The 17,464-nt window shown below is 46.6% G+C and overlaps 1 protein-coding gene across 1 annotated transcript; it reads left to right on the top strand.

Moving 5' to 3' along the window:
- Positions 1 to 2,952: 2,952 nt before the first annotated feature.
- DOLPP1 (dolichyldiphosphatase 1) lies at positions 2,953 to 14,843 on the top strand. The gene is made up of 8 exons (XM_026049442.1): positions 2,953 to 3,043; positions 8,845 to 8,945; positions 10,358 to 10,442; positions 10,710 to 10,809; positions 11,132 to 11,230; positions 12,812 to 12,940; positions 13,690 to 13,779; positions 14,257 to 14,843. Exons 1-8 carry the CDS (start codon positions 2,968 to 2,970, stop codon positions 14,291 to 14,293), a joined length of 717 nt encoding a protein of 238 aa, XP_025905227.1. The 5' UTR covers positions 2,953 to 2,967; the 3' UTR covers positions 14,294 to 14,843.
- Positions 14,844 to 17,464: the final 2,621 nt, after the last annotated feature.

The raw sequence follows: 17,464 nt of genomic DNA, 5'->3' as shown, positions 1-17,464 counted from the left end.
TGTAACGAACCCTTATTCTCAAGGGGTTAAATGGTTCTGGTTGACACTTGCAAGATTCTAGCACTGATGGGGGATTTTAAATGGGTTAGCAGTTGCAAAATAAAATCCTTCAATGGCTTCTGATGCTTAAACAGAATTGCAAGTATGCATGATTTTCAATTTTTTATATGGAAGTTGCTATAACAAGCTTCACTAGTGGCTAAAGCAGCTACTCAATATTTTAATATATATTTAGAGACTAAACCAAATGGCTCTAAAATTATCATCTTTAAAACTTAATCATGGTATTAAAAAAAAAAAATGAGGAAAAAATGCCTTGTTTTATCTACAAGACCAGGGTGGCTTTGAAGAGCATGACTTGAGCTGTTCAGTACTAGGAGGTGGGAAAGCAGAATTTTATTTATCCTCAGTAGCACATTCCTCTGCCGTATCTGAAGCTAATGAATGTAAATTTGTGCCTATTTTCTTGCTTTCCTAAAGATGTAAAGATCTATCTGTTCTTGTTTTGCTTCTTTCCTTTTCTTCAGTTTTTTCTTTCCTCGAATATTTCTAATCTTAGGATGTGGGCATTAAAACAAGTCAAATGCAACTTTCCTTCCCAATCTTGGTTTTTGCTTCTGAGTGTGCTAGTGAAGCTTGCTGTAAGCTCTCRGAGTTCTGATTTAATGTCAGTTTTAGTGATACCTACTGTGTCAGATGGCATAAACCAAGGCGCTTCCTTTCTAGCGTCAAAAAGCTAAGCTTAAATAAATTCTGAGGGTTTTGTTTGCATGGGTACTGGTACTATAAAGATAAGTCTTTAGATGAAGTGAGCTAGAAAATAAACRAGACAACTCATCGTAGTTCTGGCAATGGTTGAAACTCTGGCATTTTTCAGACTTTGTTTTTGGTGGTGGTTTGATTGTGTTTGGGGGCAGCATGGACTAGGCTCGCAAGGTGTGACAGAGCAATAATCCTAATCCTAATTAGGAGCAGAATCTATGAAGATTGTTCAGATTCTTATAGTACACTCATCAACCTCCCAAACTACGTGAAAGAAGCCCTGACCAAAGCCTGTGGCTTGGTATCAGCGATGCCCATCTGCTGAGCTCTGCAGGAAACTCATCTTACTCTTTTGAAGCAAGTACAATACGTTTGAATACTTTCCTTTTCAAGTGATACAGAAACCAGATTGAATCAGATAAGTTGTTTGCTTCCACGGTGATTAAGATTTGATTCTGTGATTTCATCCATACAACTCTATCCAAAAAAAAAAAAAAAAAAAAAGCCTTTCTTAGTATTAATCTGTCATGGACTGTGATATATGGAAATAAAACGCTCACGAGTAGGAAAACGGGTTTTTTTTTTTTCATGCCACAGCCTGAATGTCAGTTGGAAGAGTTAAAAAGGGAGTTTCTCCCCGTTTCCATGGAGCCAGTCTGTGCGCTCATGACATCTCCAGAGCAGCTTCRTGCTCCCTTACGCTGCAAGAACAGAGCAAAGGCTGCTCTTTGTATTGACACTTGATTCTTACATTCAGGAAGGAGTGGGTGCACGCAGCAATGAAGCCCACAATTTTCAGTACTTGTCATGGTACAGAGATCAAATGTAACACGCTCTGCCAACATAACTTTATATTCTGGCGTTTTGCAATAGCTTGGAAAGGTGGAGATTTATTTAACTTGAATAAKGAAAGCAGTAAATCATTCATTCCACCTTTTATCAGTCTTCTGRGATGAACCCAACTTCTGCAGTAAATACTTATTCTCTCTTTCCAAATAATACAACTTTAATTTTTCTTTTCTTGGAATGCCAGGGTGTCAATTAAAATGAATTGGGCAGAATTGTAATGGATGTTTTGAAACAGGCWTCTTACAAACTGCAGGAAAAGATGAAGCATTCTATTTTGAAATATTAACCCTGTTTATCTTGAGAGAAACTCTAACGTCTACACTTCCTTTCCATCTAAAAATCCAAAGCAAACACTTGCCTCTTACTTCCCGCACTACTGCTACGTATGTTTTCTGTAGATTATTTTTAACTCGAATGAACTTTGGTGGTTTGGGGCCCATGGCACATTTGCCTTCTGCAGGTTTTTTGTATAATGCTGCTCTGCAGCTTGCTCAGGCGTCCCAAGTAGGGTTATTCTCTGGCATAAAATACAGAGAGATTCATTTCAGTTTGTTCTTTAAAGGGGTATTTTTGTGGACAAAGAAAACCTTTAAAACCCTTCTTCCTGCACCAGGTGTTCTCAGGCYGCAGCACCACCCTGAGGACATGCTCAGCTGCTCTCACACAACATCTTCTATACTGCTCTAACGATATAATTTTTAGAATGAACATAAATCTTTAAAAGAAATCTCACTAGGATAAAGTGGGGCAGGGGAGGAATGCAAGTTGCCAGTACAATTTGGTTTTTATTTGTCAGCTTGGSGTGGGGCACCTCCTGCTGCTGCCATCCCCCCAACTTTCCTAAGCCCCAACTTCCCCTCAGGTGAAAGAGGAAGGATCCCTGTGGTGGAAACTGGAGAAATACGAGAAGAGGGCGGTTATTCTACAGTGCTGTGGGGCGGGCCGGGGGAGGCCATTTTAACGGCCGCGTCGCCAACGCGCCCCTTCCTCAGCGCCCCGTGCCAACCGCCTCGGCAGCGCCGCTCATTGGCCGAGAGCGCGCGGCACGGCGAGCCGCTGATTGGCTAATCTGCATCGCCCCATTCACCAATGAGGGCGGGGAGCGACGCCCGCCTTTCTCCCGATTGGTTTTGCCGCTACCTGCGCCCCTCTTGTATTGGGCAGCGGTGCTCGCAGCCTATTGGCTCTGCCGCTTCTCGAGTTGGGTTTTTAATTGGGTGGCTGTGTGTTGGCCGGCGCCTCACCTGCCGCGCCGTGCTATTGGACCAGCGCGCTCGGCGCCCCCGCCCATTTGTCGCACCGCCCCTTAAGTGCGCTCCGATTGGCCGTGGCGGCCCGGCCCGGTATCCGGGTAAGATGGCCGCAGTCGGAGAGTGCTCGCTCCCCGCTCCATGGCGGCCGGTCTCCCTCACTCACGTCGAATACCCGGCAGGTAACGCTCCGCTTCACGGCCCGCCCGGCCTTCCCGGTGGCGGCGCCGGCGCYGCGGCTCGCGCCGCGCCCTGCCCTGCCCCGCCCGCTCGCCGCTCCACGGCACCCCTCAGGGCCGGGCGGGCAGCTGCGAGATAGTGAGCCATTGAGTGGCCGCCCCGGGGCGGCGAGGCGCGCGTGCGCGCTGAGGCGGTGGGACACGCTGCCGGATTGTGAGCCGCGGGGGGCGCGAGGCGCTGCGCATGCGCCGTGGCGGGGCGCTGGGGGCTGCGGAGCCCCCCGCGAGGGGGGAGGGGAAGGGGGTCGTGAGGCGGCGGCGGGGGAGGCGGTTCGGGGCCCGGCCCGGCCCGGTTTGCCCGCTCTTCGGTGCTGCCTCCTCCCGCTCCACGTTGTCCTGCCACGTGCGGCCGCCCCGGGCCTCGAAGGGKCTGCTCCGCCTCGGCGGCCGCCTGCTCGCCTCAGCCCGCGGGCCTGGCCGGCGCAGGGCTCCGTGTCGGGGTGTCCCAGGGCGCCGCGCCGCCTCCCTGGCCCCTTCGGGCTTCACGCAACCGAAGGATACTAAAAACAAAAGGCAGTATGTGAAGTATCAAAGTGATACCCTTGACAGGCAGATCAAAACAGATTCGATGTAAGATAATTCTCGGTATTGCAAGTTCTTCCGTCAAGTCCCTAACTTGTCATAAAGCGTCGCTGCGTGTCTTGTTTCGGCCGCTGGGTTTTATTTCCTGACAAAAGCTCCTCTCTTTYGTGCAGTGCCTAGAGCTTCTGGAGTGCTYGGGGGTCTCCTGGGCTCAAAGTCCYCCTTTAGCCACRGGACTTGCAGCGTGGTGACACTACAGGAAATCAGGCACCGAAAGTAGTTTTCTCTCCTAAAAACAGCTGCTTTATTATGATTTTTATGACATTTTTTGTGAAAGATCTGCAGTTCCTTTTTGTTTCTTGCATTTTCCTTTCCTTTGTACATTCTGCTTCTACCATTCYCCAGGCTTAAATAAGTTTATATGAAGGCTTGAGAACTGAATGGGGAGGAATAATAAGTTTGTGTAGCTCATCTCCTTAGCCAGACCTGGCAAGAGGCTCTCGGTGTCCTGCACGCTGTGTTTTGGATTGGCTTTGGAAAAAAAAGTGTTTGAAATGAGYAGGTTTTGCTTCCCAGGACTCATCTGTCACATCTTGAGGGCTGTAATGTAATAATTGCATTATTTTCTGTGTTGCTGCTTTTATAAAAGGAAAATAGGGATAACTGAGTGTGTGTGTGTGTTTGGGGTGGGGAATTGCCAACAGGATTAGGGTTACTGTTATATTGGCCTTGGATAAAACGTGTAATTAGGGAAGCCCAGAAAAGGGAGACAAAGGTTTATAACAGGAACAAAATCAGGAGATGCAGAAGTGCCTTTGCTTAGCTTGGTCTACAGAAAATGAGTTGCAGTAAGATGCTAGGTGATGCTTTATCTGCACTTGGAATAAAGTGCTTTAACTTTATTTAGAAAGCTGTTTGTTCCTTGTCCGTGTAGGGCTTAAATCCAAGTCCATAAAGCATCTAGATAATACGTGTTTATAAAATAATAATGCTGGCAATATGTGCAATACTGTGGAGTTAATGTAGCCTTGTGCTGATAGAGAGGGGTCAGATTGAGACATAGCTCATGCTTCTAGCAGCATAAATTATTAAAGAGCTTGGACTTGTCGTGTGCTCCCGGGTGGCAGCTTCTCCCTGTCCCCCTCTTGGCCGGTCCCAGAGGGGTGACTGGCCCGGAATGCYGCGTGCTGAACTGCTGTGGCCACCGGGTCTTAAAATCTCTCATCTTTAAAGACATTCAGTGCAGACCTGCTGTCATCCTGGCTTTCATTTGCCAGGAGTGATGCTCCCGCTCACGGGGACCCGCTGAAAAGCAGTCGCTGCTGATTTCTGTGTCTGCCGGGAGAAGCTCTTGGGCTTTGCCTGTGACTGCAAAGGGGAGAGGTGCCTCCAGAATGGTGCTTGTGCTCCCTCTGTTATCTAATGTTTCCTTATCAATAGTGATAGAATTCAGACTTTGTACAAAACAGAGAAGCCATCCTGACTGCCTGCGTGGCAACTTGGCCCTCAGGGGCTTTCTGTGGTGTCGACTTCAAGCACAATCAAACAGGAGCAGCAGAGAAGTGCCCTGCTGGAGTCACCCGCACCCTGGCCTAGGGCRATGGGGTCTTTGGGGGCTTATCTGGGAACTAAATGTCAAACCTAGAGAGAAGAAAACGGCAGCGGCAGCAGTATTTGCCAGCGTGTTAAAGCTTGTTGCTTACGAGGACAGACTTAAAGMTTGTTGTCCTGGGAGTGTGTTTGGCAATGTTTAGTCCTGGAGCTGTGCGTATCAGYGCCTGCATTTGGTGGGACCAAAGGATGCCCTGGTCTAGTGCTAAGCATCTGATAGGAGCCAATGAATGAGAAAGGTGTGAGGATGCAGCAGGAATCCTTCCCKGTGTCCAGCAGCTGCAGCAGGACAGTTGTGTCCCATGGTTGAGGCACAAAAGCTCCATGTGGTGTGAATGTGTAACTGCTCTTTGAGCCCCTTCCCACTTCGTGTCTCCTCAGCATCTTTGTCACTGAGCTTTGCAACTTGAATATAGAGAAGGAACAGCTTTAAGTCCATTGGTCACTAATTTCATTGAACACCCTCTGTTTTATGCGAGGTGAGAGATAACAAATGCTTTGCTGTCCTGCCTTCCCCCGAATCCCTCACGATGCTTAGGGGACCATTATCTTCTCTGATCTCCTTTGTCAGATGGAAATCTGAGTTCAGTATTTTTTGAATGGATACTGTTCTACTGTTCGGTATCTGTCGTCTCTGACTGCCACAGTGCGTCGGCTTGTTTTCAGCTCCCACCACGTCCAAGATCTTCTGTTTGATAACAGCTAAACTAAATCTCAATGCTGTCCATGGCTAATTAGGGTTGTTTTTCCCCCATATGTGTTGCTGTGTGTGCAGTGACTTTGTTACAGCCTTAAAACTCATCTTCAGTGACTTCCTGTGTGGYGAGTTTCAGTGGAGAGACATTGAGTTCCCAATTTGTTTGGATTTGTTTTTAACTTAAAAATGACAAAACAAACAAAATATCTTCCTCTTCAGTGCAGCTGTGCTTCTTAAAACTCTGTGCGTTTCTGGACTCTGCTTACATAGGACATAACTCTTTAAGGGGAGAAAAAGAGCAGAGCAACCTGGTATGTAAAACCTTCCATACTACATGTTCTGGAGAACAGAGAACTTTGCTCTCTCATATAGGGAAGATGCTTCATTGAGGACAGGCGGAGCTGGAGAACTGGATGTGTGGAATGAACTGAKGAGTGTCAAGATGAACATGACCACAAGCGACCTGCATCCGAACGCACGCGCTTGGTGGCTGCTCCTTCTTCGCTCCGGTGGTTGCYGCTCAGTATAAGCACGTGGAGCCGCTGTGCGCCCTTCTCATAATCCTCCCCGTGCTCTGTGTCTGAGGTAGCAGCCGAGCACTTGGGGCTCATCTCAGAGCTCAGTAATACCCGGAAGAAACAGCTCCTGCTCTGTTATGTCTCTCTCTTTATGCGGTTGGTTTTGAGGCTGATCTTCCTGCAAAAGTTTTGTGTCTAGTACATGCCTTCTAAAGCTTCCCTGAAGGTGCTTTGCTGTCCCTCTGCTGCCATCACAAGCTGTGGTTGAAGAAATCATGATCTCCCAATGAATAGTTGGTGTTGCACATAAAGGTGCTGTTGTGCATCTTGCCCCCATCCATCTCGCCGAGCGGCTCCGATGGGAAGCAGCGATCAAGCTAGGCCTTGCGGTAGGATGTGGTTAGAGTGCCCTTGATTCACAGCTTTATTTCACATGCAGGTTAAGTTGGTGTGGTTAAACCCTGGCCACTTCCACCGGGTGCAGGAAGGATGCAGGGTTAAATGTTGAATCGGATCCAAAGCAGACACTGAATGGAGGCTGAAGAAGTGGTGTGTTTTGAAGGAAATGTTGCCCGTTCTTGGGTGTCTGAAAATGAGGTGACTGGGTACGTTTACAAAAAGTCTACTTCTACTCTACAAAAAGAGCCCCAGGTGATACCTGGAGAACGCTGGACAAAAGAAAGGTGGAAAGCAAGCTTTCTGTTAAATAGGTTTTCCTCTTAAATGATTCCAGAAATCTTGCTTTTGGTAGACTTAGTTCTTAGCAATTGTAGGAATTTTTAAAATTCCCAAACTTGGCAAAATGAATCTGAAAAGGCAGGGAGGAACCTGCTTGCTAGATCTGAGTGGACATCATGCCGTCAGGAATGTGTCTCCGAATGCCCYGGAGCAGGAGAATAGACAGAAGCGCCCGAGAAGTGATGCCAGGAGCGCGGTGCCGCCGGGAGTGGCTCTGTCCAGTGGGGATTTCCAGGCACTGCAGAGCTGTTTGAGCTGAACAGCGCTGCCTTAATCTGCTCAGCTCGAGAATACTCTCAGGACAGAATTACTGAGGTTCTGGGGTAGYTCCCAGGAAATAAAAGGCTGTCGCCTTGGGCTTGCGCACAGCTGTGTCTGCTGACCTAGAAGGGGCCACTCTGGAAATGCGGCTGTTTCTGCTTGCTGTTAGCTGCAATAATGCAAAATACCACCAATATTCTGTCTGGTATAGTCTGAATGGGGAGAGCTGAAACGTTTCTGGAGCTGCTACAGGAAGAGAGAGATTGCCTGGGTAAAAGCCTGGTGCTCTGCCTGGCCTTGAGATCACTGGAAAGCATTTTTGGGGCTTTCAGGTAAACCTTAGCTGCCTGCTGGCTCTTTTCTCACCTCAAGAATTTMCTTCTCGTTTAAAAAAGGGTTCATTTTGTAGGGTGTTGGTATAAAACTGCATGGGGCCTGATTCTCTCTTGCCGGATAAGTGAGACTGTCGCTYGCATCCATTTTGCTTTTCCATAATATGTTGCTATTCTGCTTTGGTAGCAATTGGCACCCACTTGACAGCTCAGTAAGTGCTGCATATGTTCCAGGAAGCAAGTCTTGGATTCAGGCTTTCCTGATGCTTCTCAGGCTTAAAAAAAGAAACCTCACTGCTATGAAACCCAATGTTCTTGGTTTACTTTCCCCCACCTTTTCCAAATTTCCCAGACGTTAGGAACTAAAACTCATCTAAACTCTCTCTGCTTGTGATGTACCTGGTTCCCAAATCGGAGAGGAGCCTGTGCAGGGTACCTGAGTTGTGAGGCCACGAGCAGTTAGCAGCAGCCTGAACCTTGTAGCTGGTGCTGTAACTTTGAGCCCTCGTGAGAGCCTGGGGTTGAAGTCCATTGCACCAAGTGCTGCTTTGAAATGTGGGTCGTGGAGCCTCGGGATCTTGCAGGGCAATTAATCTAGGAATGAGTGCACGACTCCTTCCCTCGTTTAGGCAGGGAAGGGGAAAGATTTGCTTGGGGAGGGTTTGCTGGTAGTTTTTGGCACAGGGAGAAGATAGGAGGGAAGGGGAGGGAATGATGCTGCCTCTCTCAGCAGCCCCTGCATATGTTGGATTAAAGTGACTGTGGGTCCACACCAGTGGCTGCTGTTGCGAATTGGCTGCCGGTGGTATCTGCTGGAGGATGCCAAGCTCCTGTCATCCCTCCTCTGAAAGCTGCAYGGAGGCACCGCTGCCTTCCCTGCTTGGCTCCATGCAGGCTGAGCCGGGAATAACCACTGCCAAATGAGACCTGCTGCAGTGCTGAGCACTGTGGCAATCACTCAATCGCTCCTGGGGTGATTTGGGGCACCAGCTGACCCAAGGCCTGGGAGCAAGCAGGTATGTGGGAAGCTCAAGCTGATTTGTTTGTTTTGTTTTGTCTCCCTAGGTGATTTCTCGGGTCAGCTTTTAGCTTATTTGAGTCTCGGGCCAATATTCATAATTGTTGGCTTCATAACACTCATCATATTCAAGAGGGAGCTTCACACGGTAAGTCCTTCTCTCCCCTCCTGGCATCTCCTTTTGACTATAATCTGTTTCTTTATGCCATGCTGCTCCTATATTCACTTTATTTATTGGGTCCTTAAAGAGCAAGTTTATCTAAAGTGATTTTCCTGCCAGAGAACAGCAGGAGAGATCCTGCCCCCTGTAGCAGGTTAAAAGGCTACTCTGCCTTTGCTGACTTTGTGCYGTGTTTTAGGCATTGTCTGTTTAAAATTATTGGGGAGAGAAGGCTGAAACTCAATAAAAACTGTAGAGTGCAAATTAATAACGTAAGGGCCACTTCTTTGCTGTACACAAGGGTCAGAAGATACTTTTGCTTCTTCCCAAATGAGCAGAAAGGGGTTCTCTCTTTTTTTTTTTTATCCTACTTGATGCTTTCTCTCTGACCTGACAGGTAGTTGAGGGTCAGTCTCATGACTCAATTCCCTTTAGGAGGCATAAGCCACTTGGCACATTTGCCCTCGGACAGGTAAATGGGACCAGTGGAAGAAATCRGGCAGCGCTGGTGTCGGGGACCTGAAACAAGCTTCTAGTTTCAAAGCTGATGAGTTAAACAGTGAACAGAGCAGTTAAACACTCTGATCCAAAGATTTCTTGTTGATCCAAGGTGGAGAATAAGCCGGAATAGCTCCTGTCTCATGTTCATAGGCACGTGRAGCTTGGTTGATGCTGGTAAATGAGAGAAGTGTTGAAGTTGGCTCCTAATTGTGCCTTGGGAAGTCACGGCTAAGCTCAGTTCACGAGTGAGGCAGTTGCTACCTGGCCTGAGCAGCCCGGCCCGTAGCTCAGGGCCCAGCCTAAAATGTGGCTTTGTCACCTGAAGTAGGACTGAGCAGTGAGGAGGCAGGGTACAGTCACCAGGTAGCAACTTGGTCACAGCAACAGGGGGAATTTAGGAGCAGAATACAGACTGTGGAATTAAATCGCAGAAACAGATGCTGCTGGCCTGTCTCAATCCACAACCTGTCATTGTAAACTGAAGGCAGTGTTTTCAGTTTTTGGCTTTTTACCCCAATAATGAYGTGGGTGCTCCCCCTGTTGGTAATCAGTAAAAAATAATAATCTTTTGAAACTTGTCGTGCTTGAAAATGTACTTTTCGGCCCTTGCTAATGGGAATGTGCTAAAGCAACGGCTGCATCTACTCTATGGTGGCCCCTTTTTTTTTTTATTATCGCTTAGCCAAGAGCTGTGTATATACAAGTATTGTCAGATATGCCAGGTAGGGTGAAAAAGAAATGCTTTTCTGTCTCAACTACAGAATTCTGAGGCTGCTGATTTTTAACTCTAATAGTCAAAAAAGCAAGTGGGAAACATATGACTTGGGGGCTTATCATCAAGCAGAGCATAAGTAGCTGGTCCTTTTTAGCAAGATGATGCCGTTGTTTTGCCTTCACAGATCTCTTTCTTGGGAGGGCTGGCTTTCAACGAGGGAGTAAACTGGTTAATAAAAAACGTTATCCGGGAGCCACGGCCCTGTGAAGGTATAGTATGGCCCATTTGTGTTACGGTGCCATCTTTTATTTATTTTTATTTTATTGAATTATTTATTTGCATGCAGTGGTGTTAGTATGGGGTTTAGAGAGTGTTTTCCCCTTTGCTGCATGTCKACATTGGGTGTTTCGGTGCAGAGGGCAGCAGAGCCATGTGGACAATGACGTGTCCCATGCGCTCCAGCTTCACCTTTGGAGCATTCCAGCTGCTCTCTGCAGGATAGACCTTGACCAAACTCTTTTTTCTTCTCTTCCCAGAAGCCCATTCAACAGTGACCACAAAATATGGGATGCCGTCCAGCCACTCCCAGTTCATGTGGTTTTTCTCTGTCTATTCATTTCTCTTCCTTTATTTAAGGTAAAAATCTGTCAGGTTTTGCCTGTTAATGTGTTGAAGCACCCTGATACGTGGCTTCCTGTTGAGTTATGTAGCAGAATCAAGACCTGTAGGATTTGTTCTGTAGCTAGAGCTGCTGAAACTGCCTTCCTCAGTCTGAGTGTGGGGATGGAGTTGCACTTGCTGCAACGTGATATGTAGGGATGGGCCTCCTGCTGTGAGCCCTGCCCTCAGTGTGTCTGAAAACACATTGTAGAGATGTCCTCRTTGTGTCTTGATGGTTTGGTTGATCTTTGAGCCTTAATTGGTCTCTCTTGTGTTAATGGCTTTTTGTGTCTTTCAGAATGCACCAAACAAACAACGCCAGGTTTCTGGATTTACTATGGCGGCAYGTGCTGTCTGTGTGCCTCGTGACAGCAGCTTTGCTAGTCTCATATAGTAGGTATGGAACAACTTGGTCTTGCGCTCGTCGCCAGGCCTCCGGCCTCTAACAACAGCAGATCTGGCACTCCTCATTCTCGGTGATCACATAAACGAGAGCTTCGGGGTTGCAATGTTGCCATGAGCCACCTTAGACAGGCATATAGAACTAGGGGGAATGACCACAAACTGAAGCACCGAAAGTTCACAGGAAACTAAGGAAACATTTCTTGGCAGGGAGGGTGCCCGAGCCGTGGAACAGGCTGCCCAGAGAGGCTGTGGAGTCTCCTTCTGTGGAGATCTTCAAACCCGCCTGGACGCAGCCTGTGCCACAGGCTCTGGGTGACCCTGCGCGTGCAGGGGTTCGGGCTAGATGATCTCCAAAGGTCCCTTCCAACCTTAACGATTCCATGATTCCATATGAAGCATTTCATGTGTGGTGCTACACAGAACCACTTACAAAACSCAAGTAAGGGTTATAGGGATATAAGGGATACAGGCTCAGCCTGTATSGATCCCTCTTGGCTCCGCTGCTTGCTCCAGCCTCGCTGCTGTCCTCTTCCAGACCTGATAAGGAAGCAGTGCCGTGCGCTGCACGTGCCAGCGTTGGCAGTGCCAGGGCTGCTTGCAGCTGACCCAACTAATGGAGTGTTTTGTTTGAGCATTAGTTAATAGAAACATTTAGAGCTGTTTGACTTGCCAGATTTAGTTTTGTTAAGAAGGTGAGTCAAGAAAACGARATTTTGATAATGAAGTTTATTTCCTTTACTGGATAAAAAAAAAAAAAAAGGGTGTGTGTGTGGGGGGGAGGGGAGAGATCCAGTGGTTGGAAACAAGACATGTTTATGCTGGAAATAAGGCCATGTTTTCTACAGAAAAGCCATTATCTGTTGGCACTCTTGACACTATACTAGAGCTGATTCATTATTACTGCTTATTTTAAAAATTCTGACAGGACATTTTTATAAGAGAGATGTGGTCTAGTTCAAGTGAATGAATTTTGAGGAGAGGAGGCAGATCATATTAGAGGGATACTCTTTATGGCTTTAAGACATATGGAGGCAAAGAATTTTGGGTGCAACTCATGCAGCTTGTGTGCAGGGCTAACTTAGCAGACATTAGGACCAGTTTCAGATGCCACAGTCACAGCAAGGGCTTTGTAGTGATGCTGCCTTCATGCTGTCACATTTGTTAGTGGCAAAACATTGTGGGGGAAAATGTTCTATTACTGAAAGTCTTTAAGCCCCAGCTCTGGTTTGGAGGGGGTTTGCGCTGATGTTGGCTCTGGAACAACCTCTCATGGGAACCAACATCACTGATGTTCTGACCTAATGATCTGTTTGGAGGAATGTGGAGGGTTGTTGAGTTAAAGGCAGAGTACAAGTGCTTTGAGCTGAAAATGCTGCAGCAAGGAAAGCCCTGTTTGCKTTCTGCTTCCTCCCTCCCCCTGCTCCCCCCCAGCATTTTCACAAAGGAGCAAGTGGAACATCTGTTTTTGCCAGTGGGGATGTGGCTCGTTCTGAACTTTAGTAGGTCCGGGTGAAACATCAACCTGCAGGTCCTGCCTCCTCTTGCTCTGGTGACCCTTTCTCTTCCACTGCAGGGTTTATTTGCTTTACCACACCTGGAGCCAAGTGTTATATGGGGGTGTGGCAGGAAGCATCATGGCCATAGCCTGGTTTGCCTTCACACAAGAGATATTAACTCCTCTCTTCCCAAGGATAGCTGCATGGTAAGTGTCTTTATTCTGGGAAGGTTTTATTCCTGTAAGGCTGGATTACTTAGGGCTGTTTTGTCCAGTAAAGTGTGTCCCTTGGAATGGGGTGATAACCCTAATGAAGCAGAACTCCCTGCTAAGAAAGTATCTTGTGATCAACCAGACCAATTTTTGCATTCCATCTGAGGGAAAACAAATATTAAGATACCTAAACCTGTAATATTTAGTTGTAGCGATGCAAGTCCTGATTGTAAGCAGCTTGCTATGAACTGCGTAAGTGTTAGATGCTGGAAAAGAATTCCTGGATTCTCTTCCAGCTTTGCCTGCTGACTGTTGTGTGACTGTGTAACTTGTTCATCTGCTTTTCTTCTTATATGTGTGTGTATACAAGGGATCACATACCCTTGCCTCATATGGGGAATGGAGAAGGGAGGTTTAGGAAGCTCATACATTTCTAAAGTTCCATTTGTAAGCTCTGAAGTGAGGAGTGGTGGAGGAAGGCACAATGTGAAGAAGTAACTTTCAAATAGATAAGGCCCTTCTTAATCGGTGTGTGATGACCTAGTAAAATTGCAATCCCATTTAAATTTAATGGGCCAGGAAACATTGTAAGGAAAGAAAGTTGAGTGTGTATATAGTTCCTGATTAAATTTAATGAAGCATTTTCTTTTTTTTCTGTGCTGTATGTTTTGTTCTGATCCAAAACTGTGTGTATGTATCTACTAACTTGCCCTTTCCCTCATTTACTTTTTTCTTCTCCCAAGGCCAATTTCAGAGTTCTTTTTAATCCGAGATACCAGCCTCATTCCCAACATCCTGTGGTTTGAATACACAGTCACGAGAGCAGAGGCAAGGTGAGTGACCTGGTGGGGTAGGAGGGGCTGTAGCTGCTTTCCCTGGTCAGCTCTAGCTACCAATTGCTCTATTTTCCAATATTTAGATAGCTTCGGTGGGTGGAATAGTGTAGGAAGGAAGATCAGACTGTGGGTTAACTGCAGCATCTGGAAGGTGAGTCTGTTGGGATGTGTTATGATCAAAGTTGCAGGACGAGTCAGTATTTTGACTCCTTGGCCTGTGGTTGTTGTAAGCAAGTCTTACAGCCATGTGTGAACTTGTGCCCACTTGGCCAAGGTGCCTGTTTCAGGACTACAAACAACAGGAGGGACTGATCTCTATAAACAGTAGGAAAGTGTGGTAGAGACAGCTTTGTTCTTGGGAAAAGCAGAGGATGACTTTCATCCTTGTGTCTTTTACCCCGTGGTTTGTCCCACTACCCAGTGATGGGGTTAAGGGCCGCCTTTCTCACCCTGCCTTCTGTGCCACTCTTGCAGAAACAGACAGCGCAAGTTGGGTACGAAGCTGCAGTGACCCCACGAGGTGCGTGGACCAGAGTGCACGTTGGGACAGCACAAGACAAGAGCAGAGACCTGGGAGCAGCAAGAAGCCTTTTCCAACTGACGGACCAAAGGACCAGGCAGGGACCAATCCCCCAAACCTGAAAGCCTTTGCTCTGCTTTAGCAGCCAGCTGGATGCTCCCTGATGCATGTGGGACAGTGCAGGAGGAAAAAAACTCATTTTCAACACAGATGCACAGTGCCCRTTGGGATGTGCCACCGTGTCTACGTCGGGAGGGGGGAAGAAAATGCCTGGTGTCTTGTTTAGGGGAAGGGAAAACCAAAATCCAATAATTTTGTGACTTTTTTTTTTCCTCAGCATGAAATATACACACTATTTATTTATTTTTTTAAATGGAACTATTACTTTTGGGGTGGGTGAGACATTGATTGTGTGTTTTGGTTTTGCTTTTYGTTTTTTTTCCTTTTTGGAAGATGACAAGACTAATCTCAAGTTGATCATGCTTAATTAGGAGTTTTGCTTTTTAGAAATCCCTCGGGAGGGAGGGGGAACTAGGATGGAGGTGACTTAGATGAAAGGGAGAGGAAGATTTTCATTCCTTTCTACAGCCCTTTTGGGAGATCAAAATCAAATCCTACTGCACTTTGTATGGACAGGAAGAAAGTACTACAGATTTGCTGTTAACACTAGTGACAGTTCTGCAGGGAAGCCTGCACGGATACCATTAAGGGGAGTGTGTGTGCGTGTGTATGTAAAACAGAGGAAAAACTGAAATATACCGTATGATTTTTTTTCTTGTTTATTTTATTTTTCCCCTGCTGTTCATTCGGTGTAATTAGCAAGGAAGTCCTCCTTAGAATCCATTCTACGTGGCAAGACTCCCTATGGCTCTCATGTTTACCCCATCTCTTCCTTGACACTTCCAGTATCTCAGGGTTGCTGTGGTCTGTGCAGCTCCTGCTGTACCGAGTGCGCTCTGGATGGCACCGGGGAGCTGCTTGGCTTCAAGCAATGGGACATTCCCAAAGGAGTCAGCCCAAAGCCTTAGGAATTCCAGTTGCTGATTGCTGCCTTAAACCCTGGATTTTCTGTGTTATTTTTTGTTTGGTTGTGTTTTTTCAGTAAAGCTTCTGGGGTAGACTTTAAGCATGAACAAGGTGACAGCTTAAACTAGCCCAGCTGTTGTCTGAATTATTTGTGAAGATCCCAGTTTGGATGCACCAGAGAGCCTGAGCAGTGAGATTGTCCCAGCAGCCACCCATTCCGAGGGCTTGGTCTTAGTTCTGTACCTTGGTCTTGGGCCAAGGACACTTGGTCAGGAGTGCTGAACTCCTGCGAGCAGGTTTGGGTGTCCCTCTTCCCTCTTCCTTCCCTATTCTCATTTTGTCTGTTGGCTCCCTGGGTAACGTGTCCCAGGGAGGGAGCCCAACAGCCCCACATGCTGCTGATGCCCAGAGCCCCTGTCACTTTTTGTATTTCTCCTGTATAATGCAATGTTAAGGGTTTCTGCACCGTAAGTTAAGGGTTTCTGCAGAGAAATGTTCATTCAAAGCACAATAGACTTGAACTGTGACAGCTAAAGGATGTTTGAACTGGCTCAGAGGCATCAAGGTGCCTTTGCTGGTCCTGTGAGCAGAGGCAAAGCTGCTTCCTCTCAGTCTTGCTGCCTGTTTTGCTAATCTCTAACCAGATTCCTGCATTGTAAAGATGCTTGAAGGGGGATGTGTTTTTGTTCCACTTGATTTTGATATTTAAAGTTTTCATCTCTGCCTGTTGCCATAGGAGTTTGTGTGCTCATAGGGAGTGGGAGTTGGCTGCTGTAGAAACCATTGGACAACCAGAGTGTTAACTGTCCTTTAACTAGGAGATCAGAAATGAAAGCCACTTGAATTTTTGTGTTTACGAATCTATTCTTTGAATAGCAAACTCTAAATTTGTTTTCAGGATTTTTWTTTTTTTTTTCTTTGCACAACATGAACAGTCCTGGTTTTTGTTACCATCTGAAGGACCTGAGCTCTGGATCTGCTTTGAAGGTGCATCAGAGTAAAGAAGCATCTGGCTTTTATGGGAATGTTAGATCTAGCTTAAAGCTTGATTAAGTGAGACCAGAACATCAGTTCACAACATGATGTGGCAGTACTTCATGTCTGAATTTGAAAGCTAATATTAACTACTCATATCTTGCAAAACCACTTAATTGTTCCTTGTTCCTCACAAGTTAACTTACAAGTTTAATCTATTATAAGGCAGAAGGAGGATCGCAGCTCCCTTGCCCAGGGCCAAGGCTGAACAGGTAGGTGGCTTCAAGAGCAGCTAACACCTCCTTATCCTCTCACAGCTGGAAAAACTGCCTAGAACTACTGATTGAGAACTGGAGCATGGACAGGGGGTTCATCCCCATGCAGGTGGCACCGTGGTGTGTAAAGCTCTCCCCCTTAATGTCACCTTCCAATCCGAGCCTCCTACAGCTGGTGCTTGGCAGTAAAGGAGAGGGACAGCAGCTCTTGTAGGAGTCTGTAATAAACTCTACTGTTCTCTGCTAGTTGTTGTAATCTGCATTTTCTGCAGACTTCTACTRCCCATTTCTAGAAAGCTTTGCAGAATCTGGAATAGTAGGAATTCTTTAGTGATCCCCTGTATTTTCTAAAATCAGTGACACTGCAGAAAAGAAACTCCATCCCTACCTTATTGCCCTGTGCTCGTATGAAGCCTCCTGCCACTAGTTTTTTGAAACAAAATGTTTTCTTTGGAATCCATGACTTTGCCAGCAGCTGCTTTCTGGTTCCTCCCCTGTCCTCCAGGGCTGGATGGAGGTACCAAGACAATAAAAGGAAGGTGATAGAGCACTGTGCTTCATTCTTCTTGTGGTCCTCCTAGGAGGATCGTTACGGAGCTTCTGCAGTTTCTGAGGAGATTTAAACCTTCTCATAACACTTATCTGTTTATTGGAAGAACACTTCAAATCTTTGCATGACRAGATTACACTATCAAAACGGTATTTAATACAACTAAGCAGCAAAGCATGCAAACACTACTAGGCTTTGTCAGAAATTGCACTTGCGCCCCAAGTGTGTCTGAACGTTTTCAATCTATGCATTTCTTGAATTTATTCCAAATCAGTAGTTTTTCCAGAACTTGGATTCTTGTCCTTAGTTTAGCCTTAAGACCACAGACATCTCTTG

Source organism: Nothoprocta perdicaria, unplaced genomic scaffold (assembly GCF_003342845.1).
Source record: "Nothoprocta perdicaria isolate Ctin4 unplaced genomic scaffold, notPer1 scaffold_6, whole genome shotgun sequence".
In the NCBI taxonomy this organism is placed as follows: Eukaryota; Metazoa; Chordata; class Aves; order Tinamiformes; family Tinamidae; genus Nothoprocta; species Nothoprocta perdicaria.
This window is presented reverse-complemented; position numbering and strand designations above follow the sequence as displayed.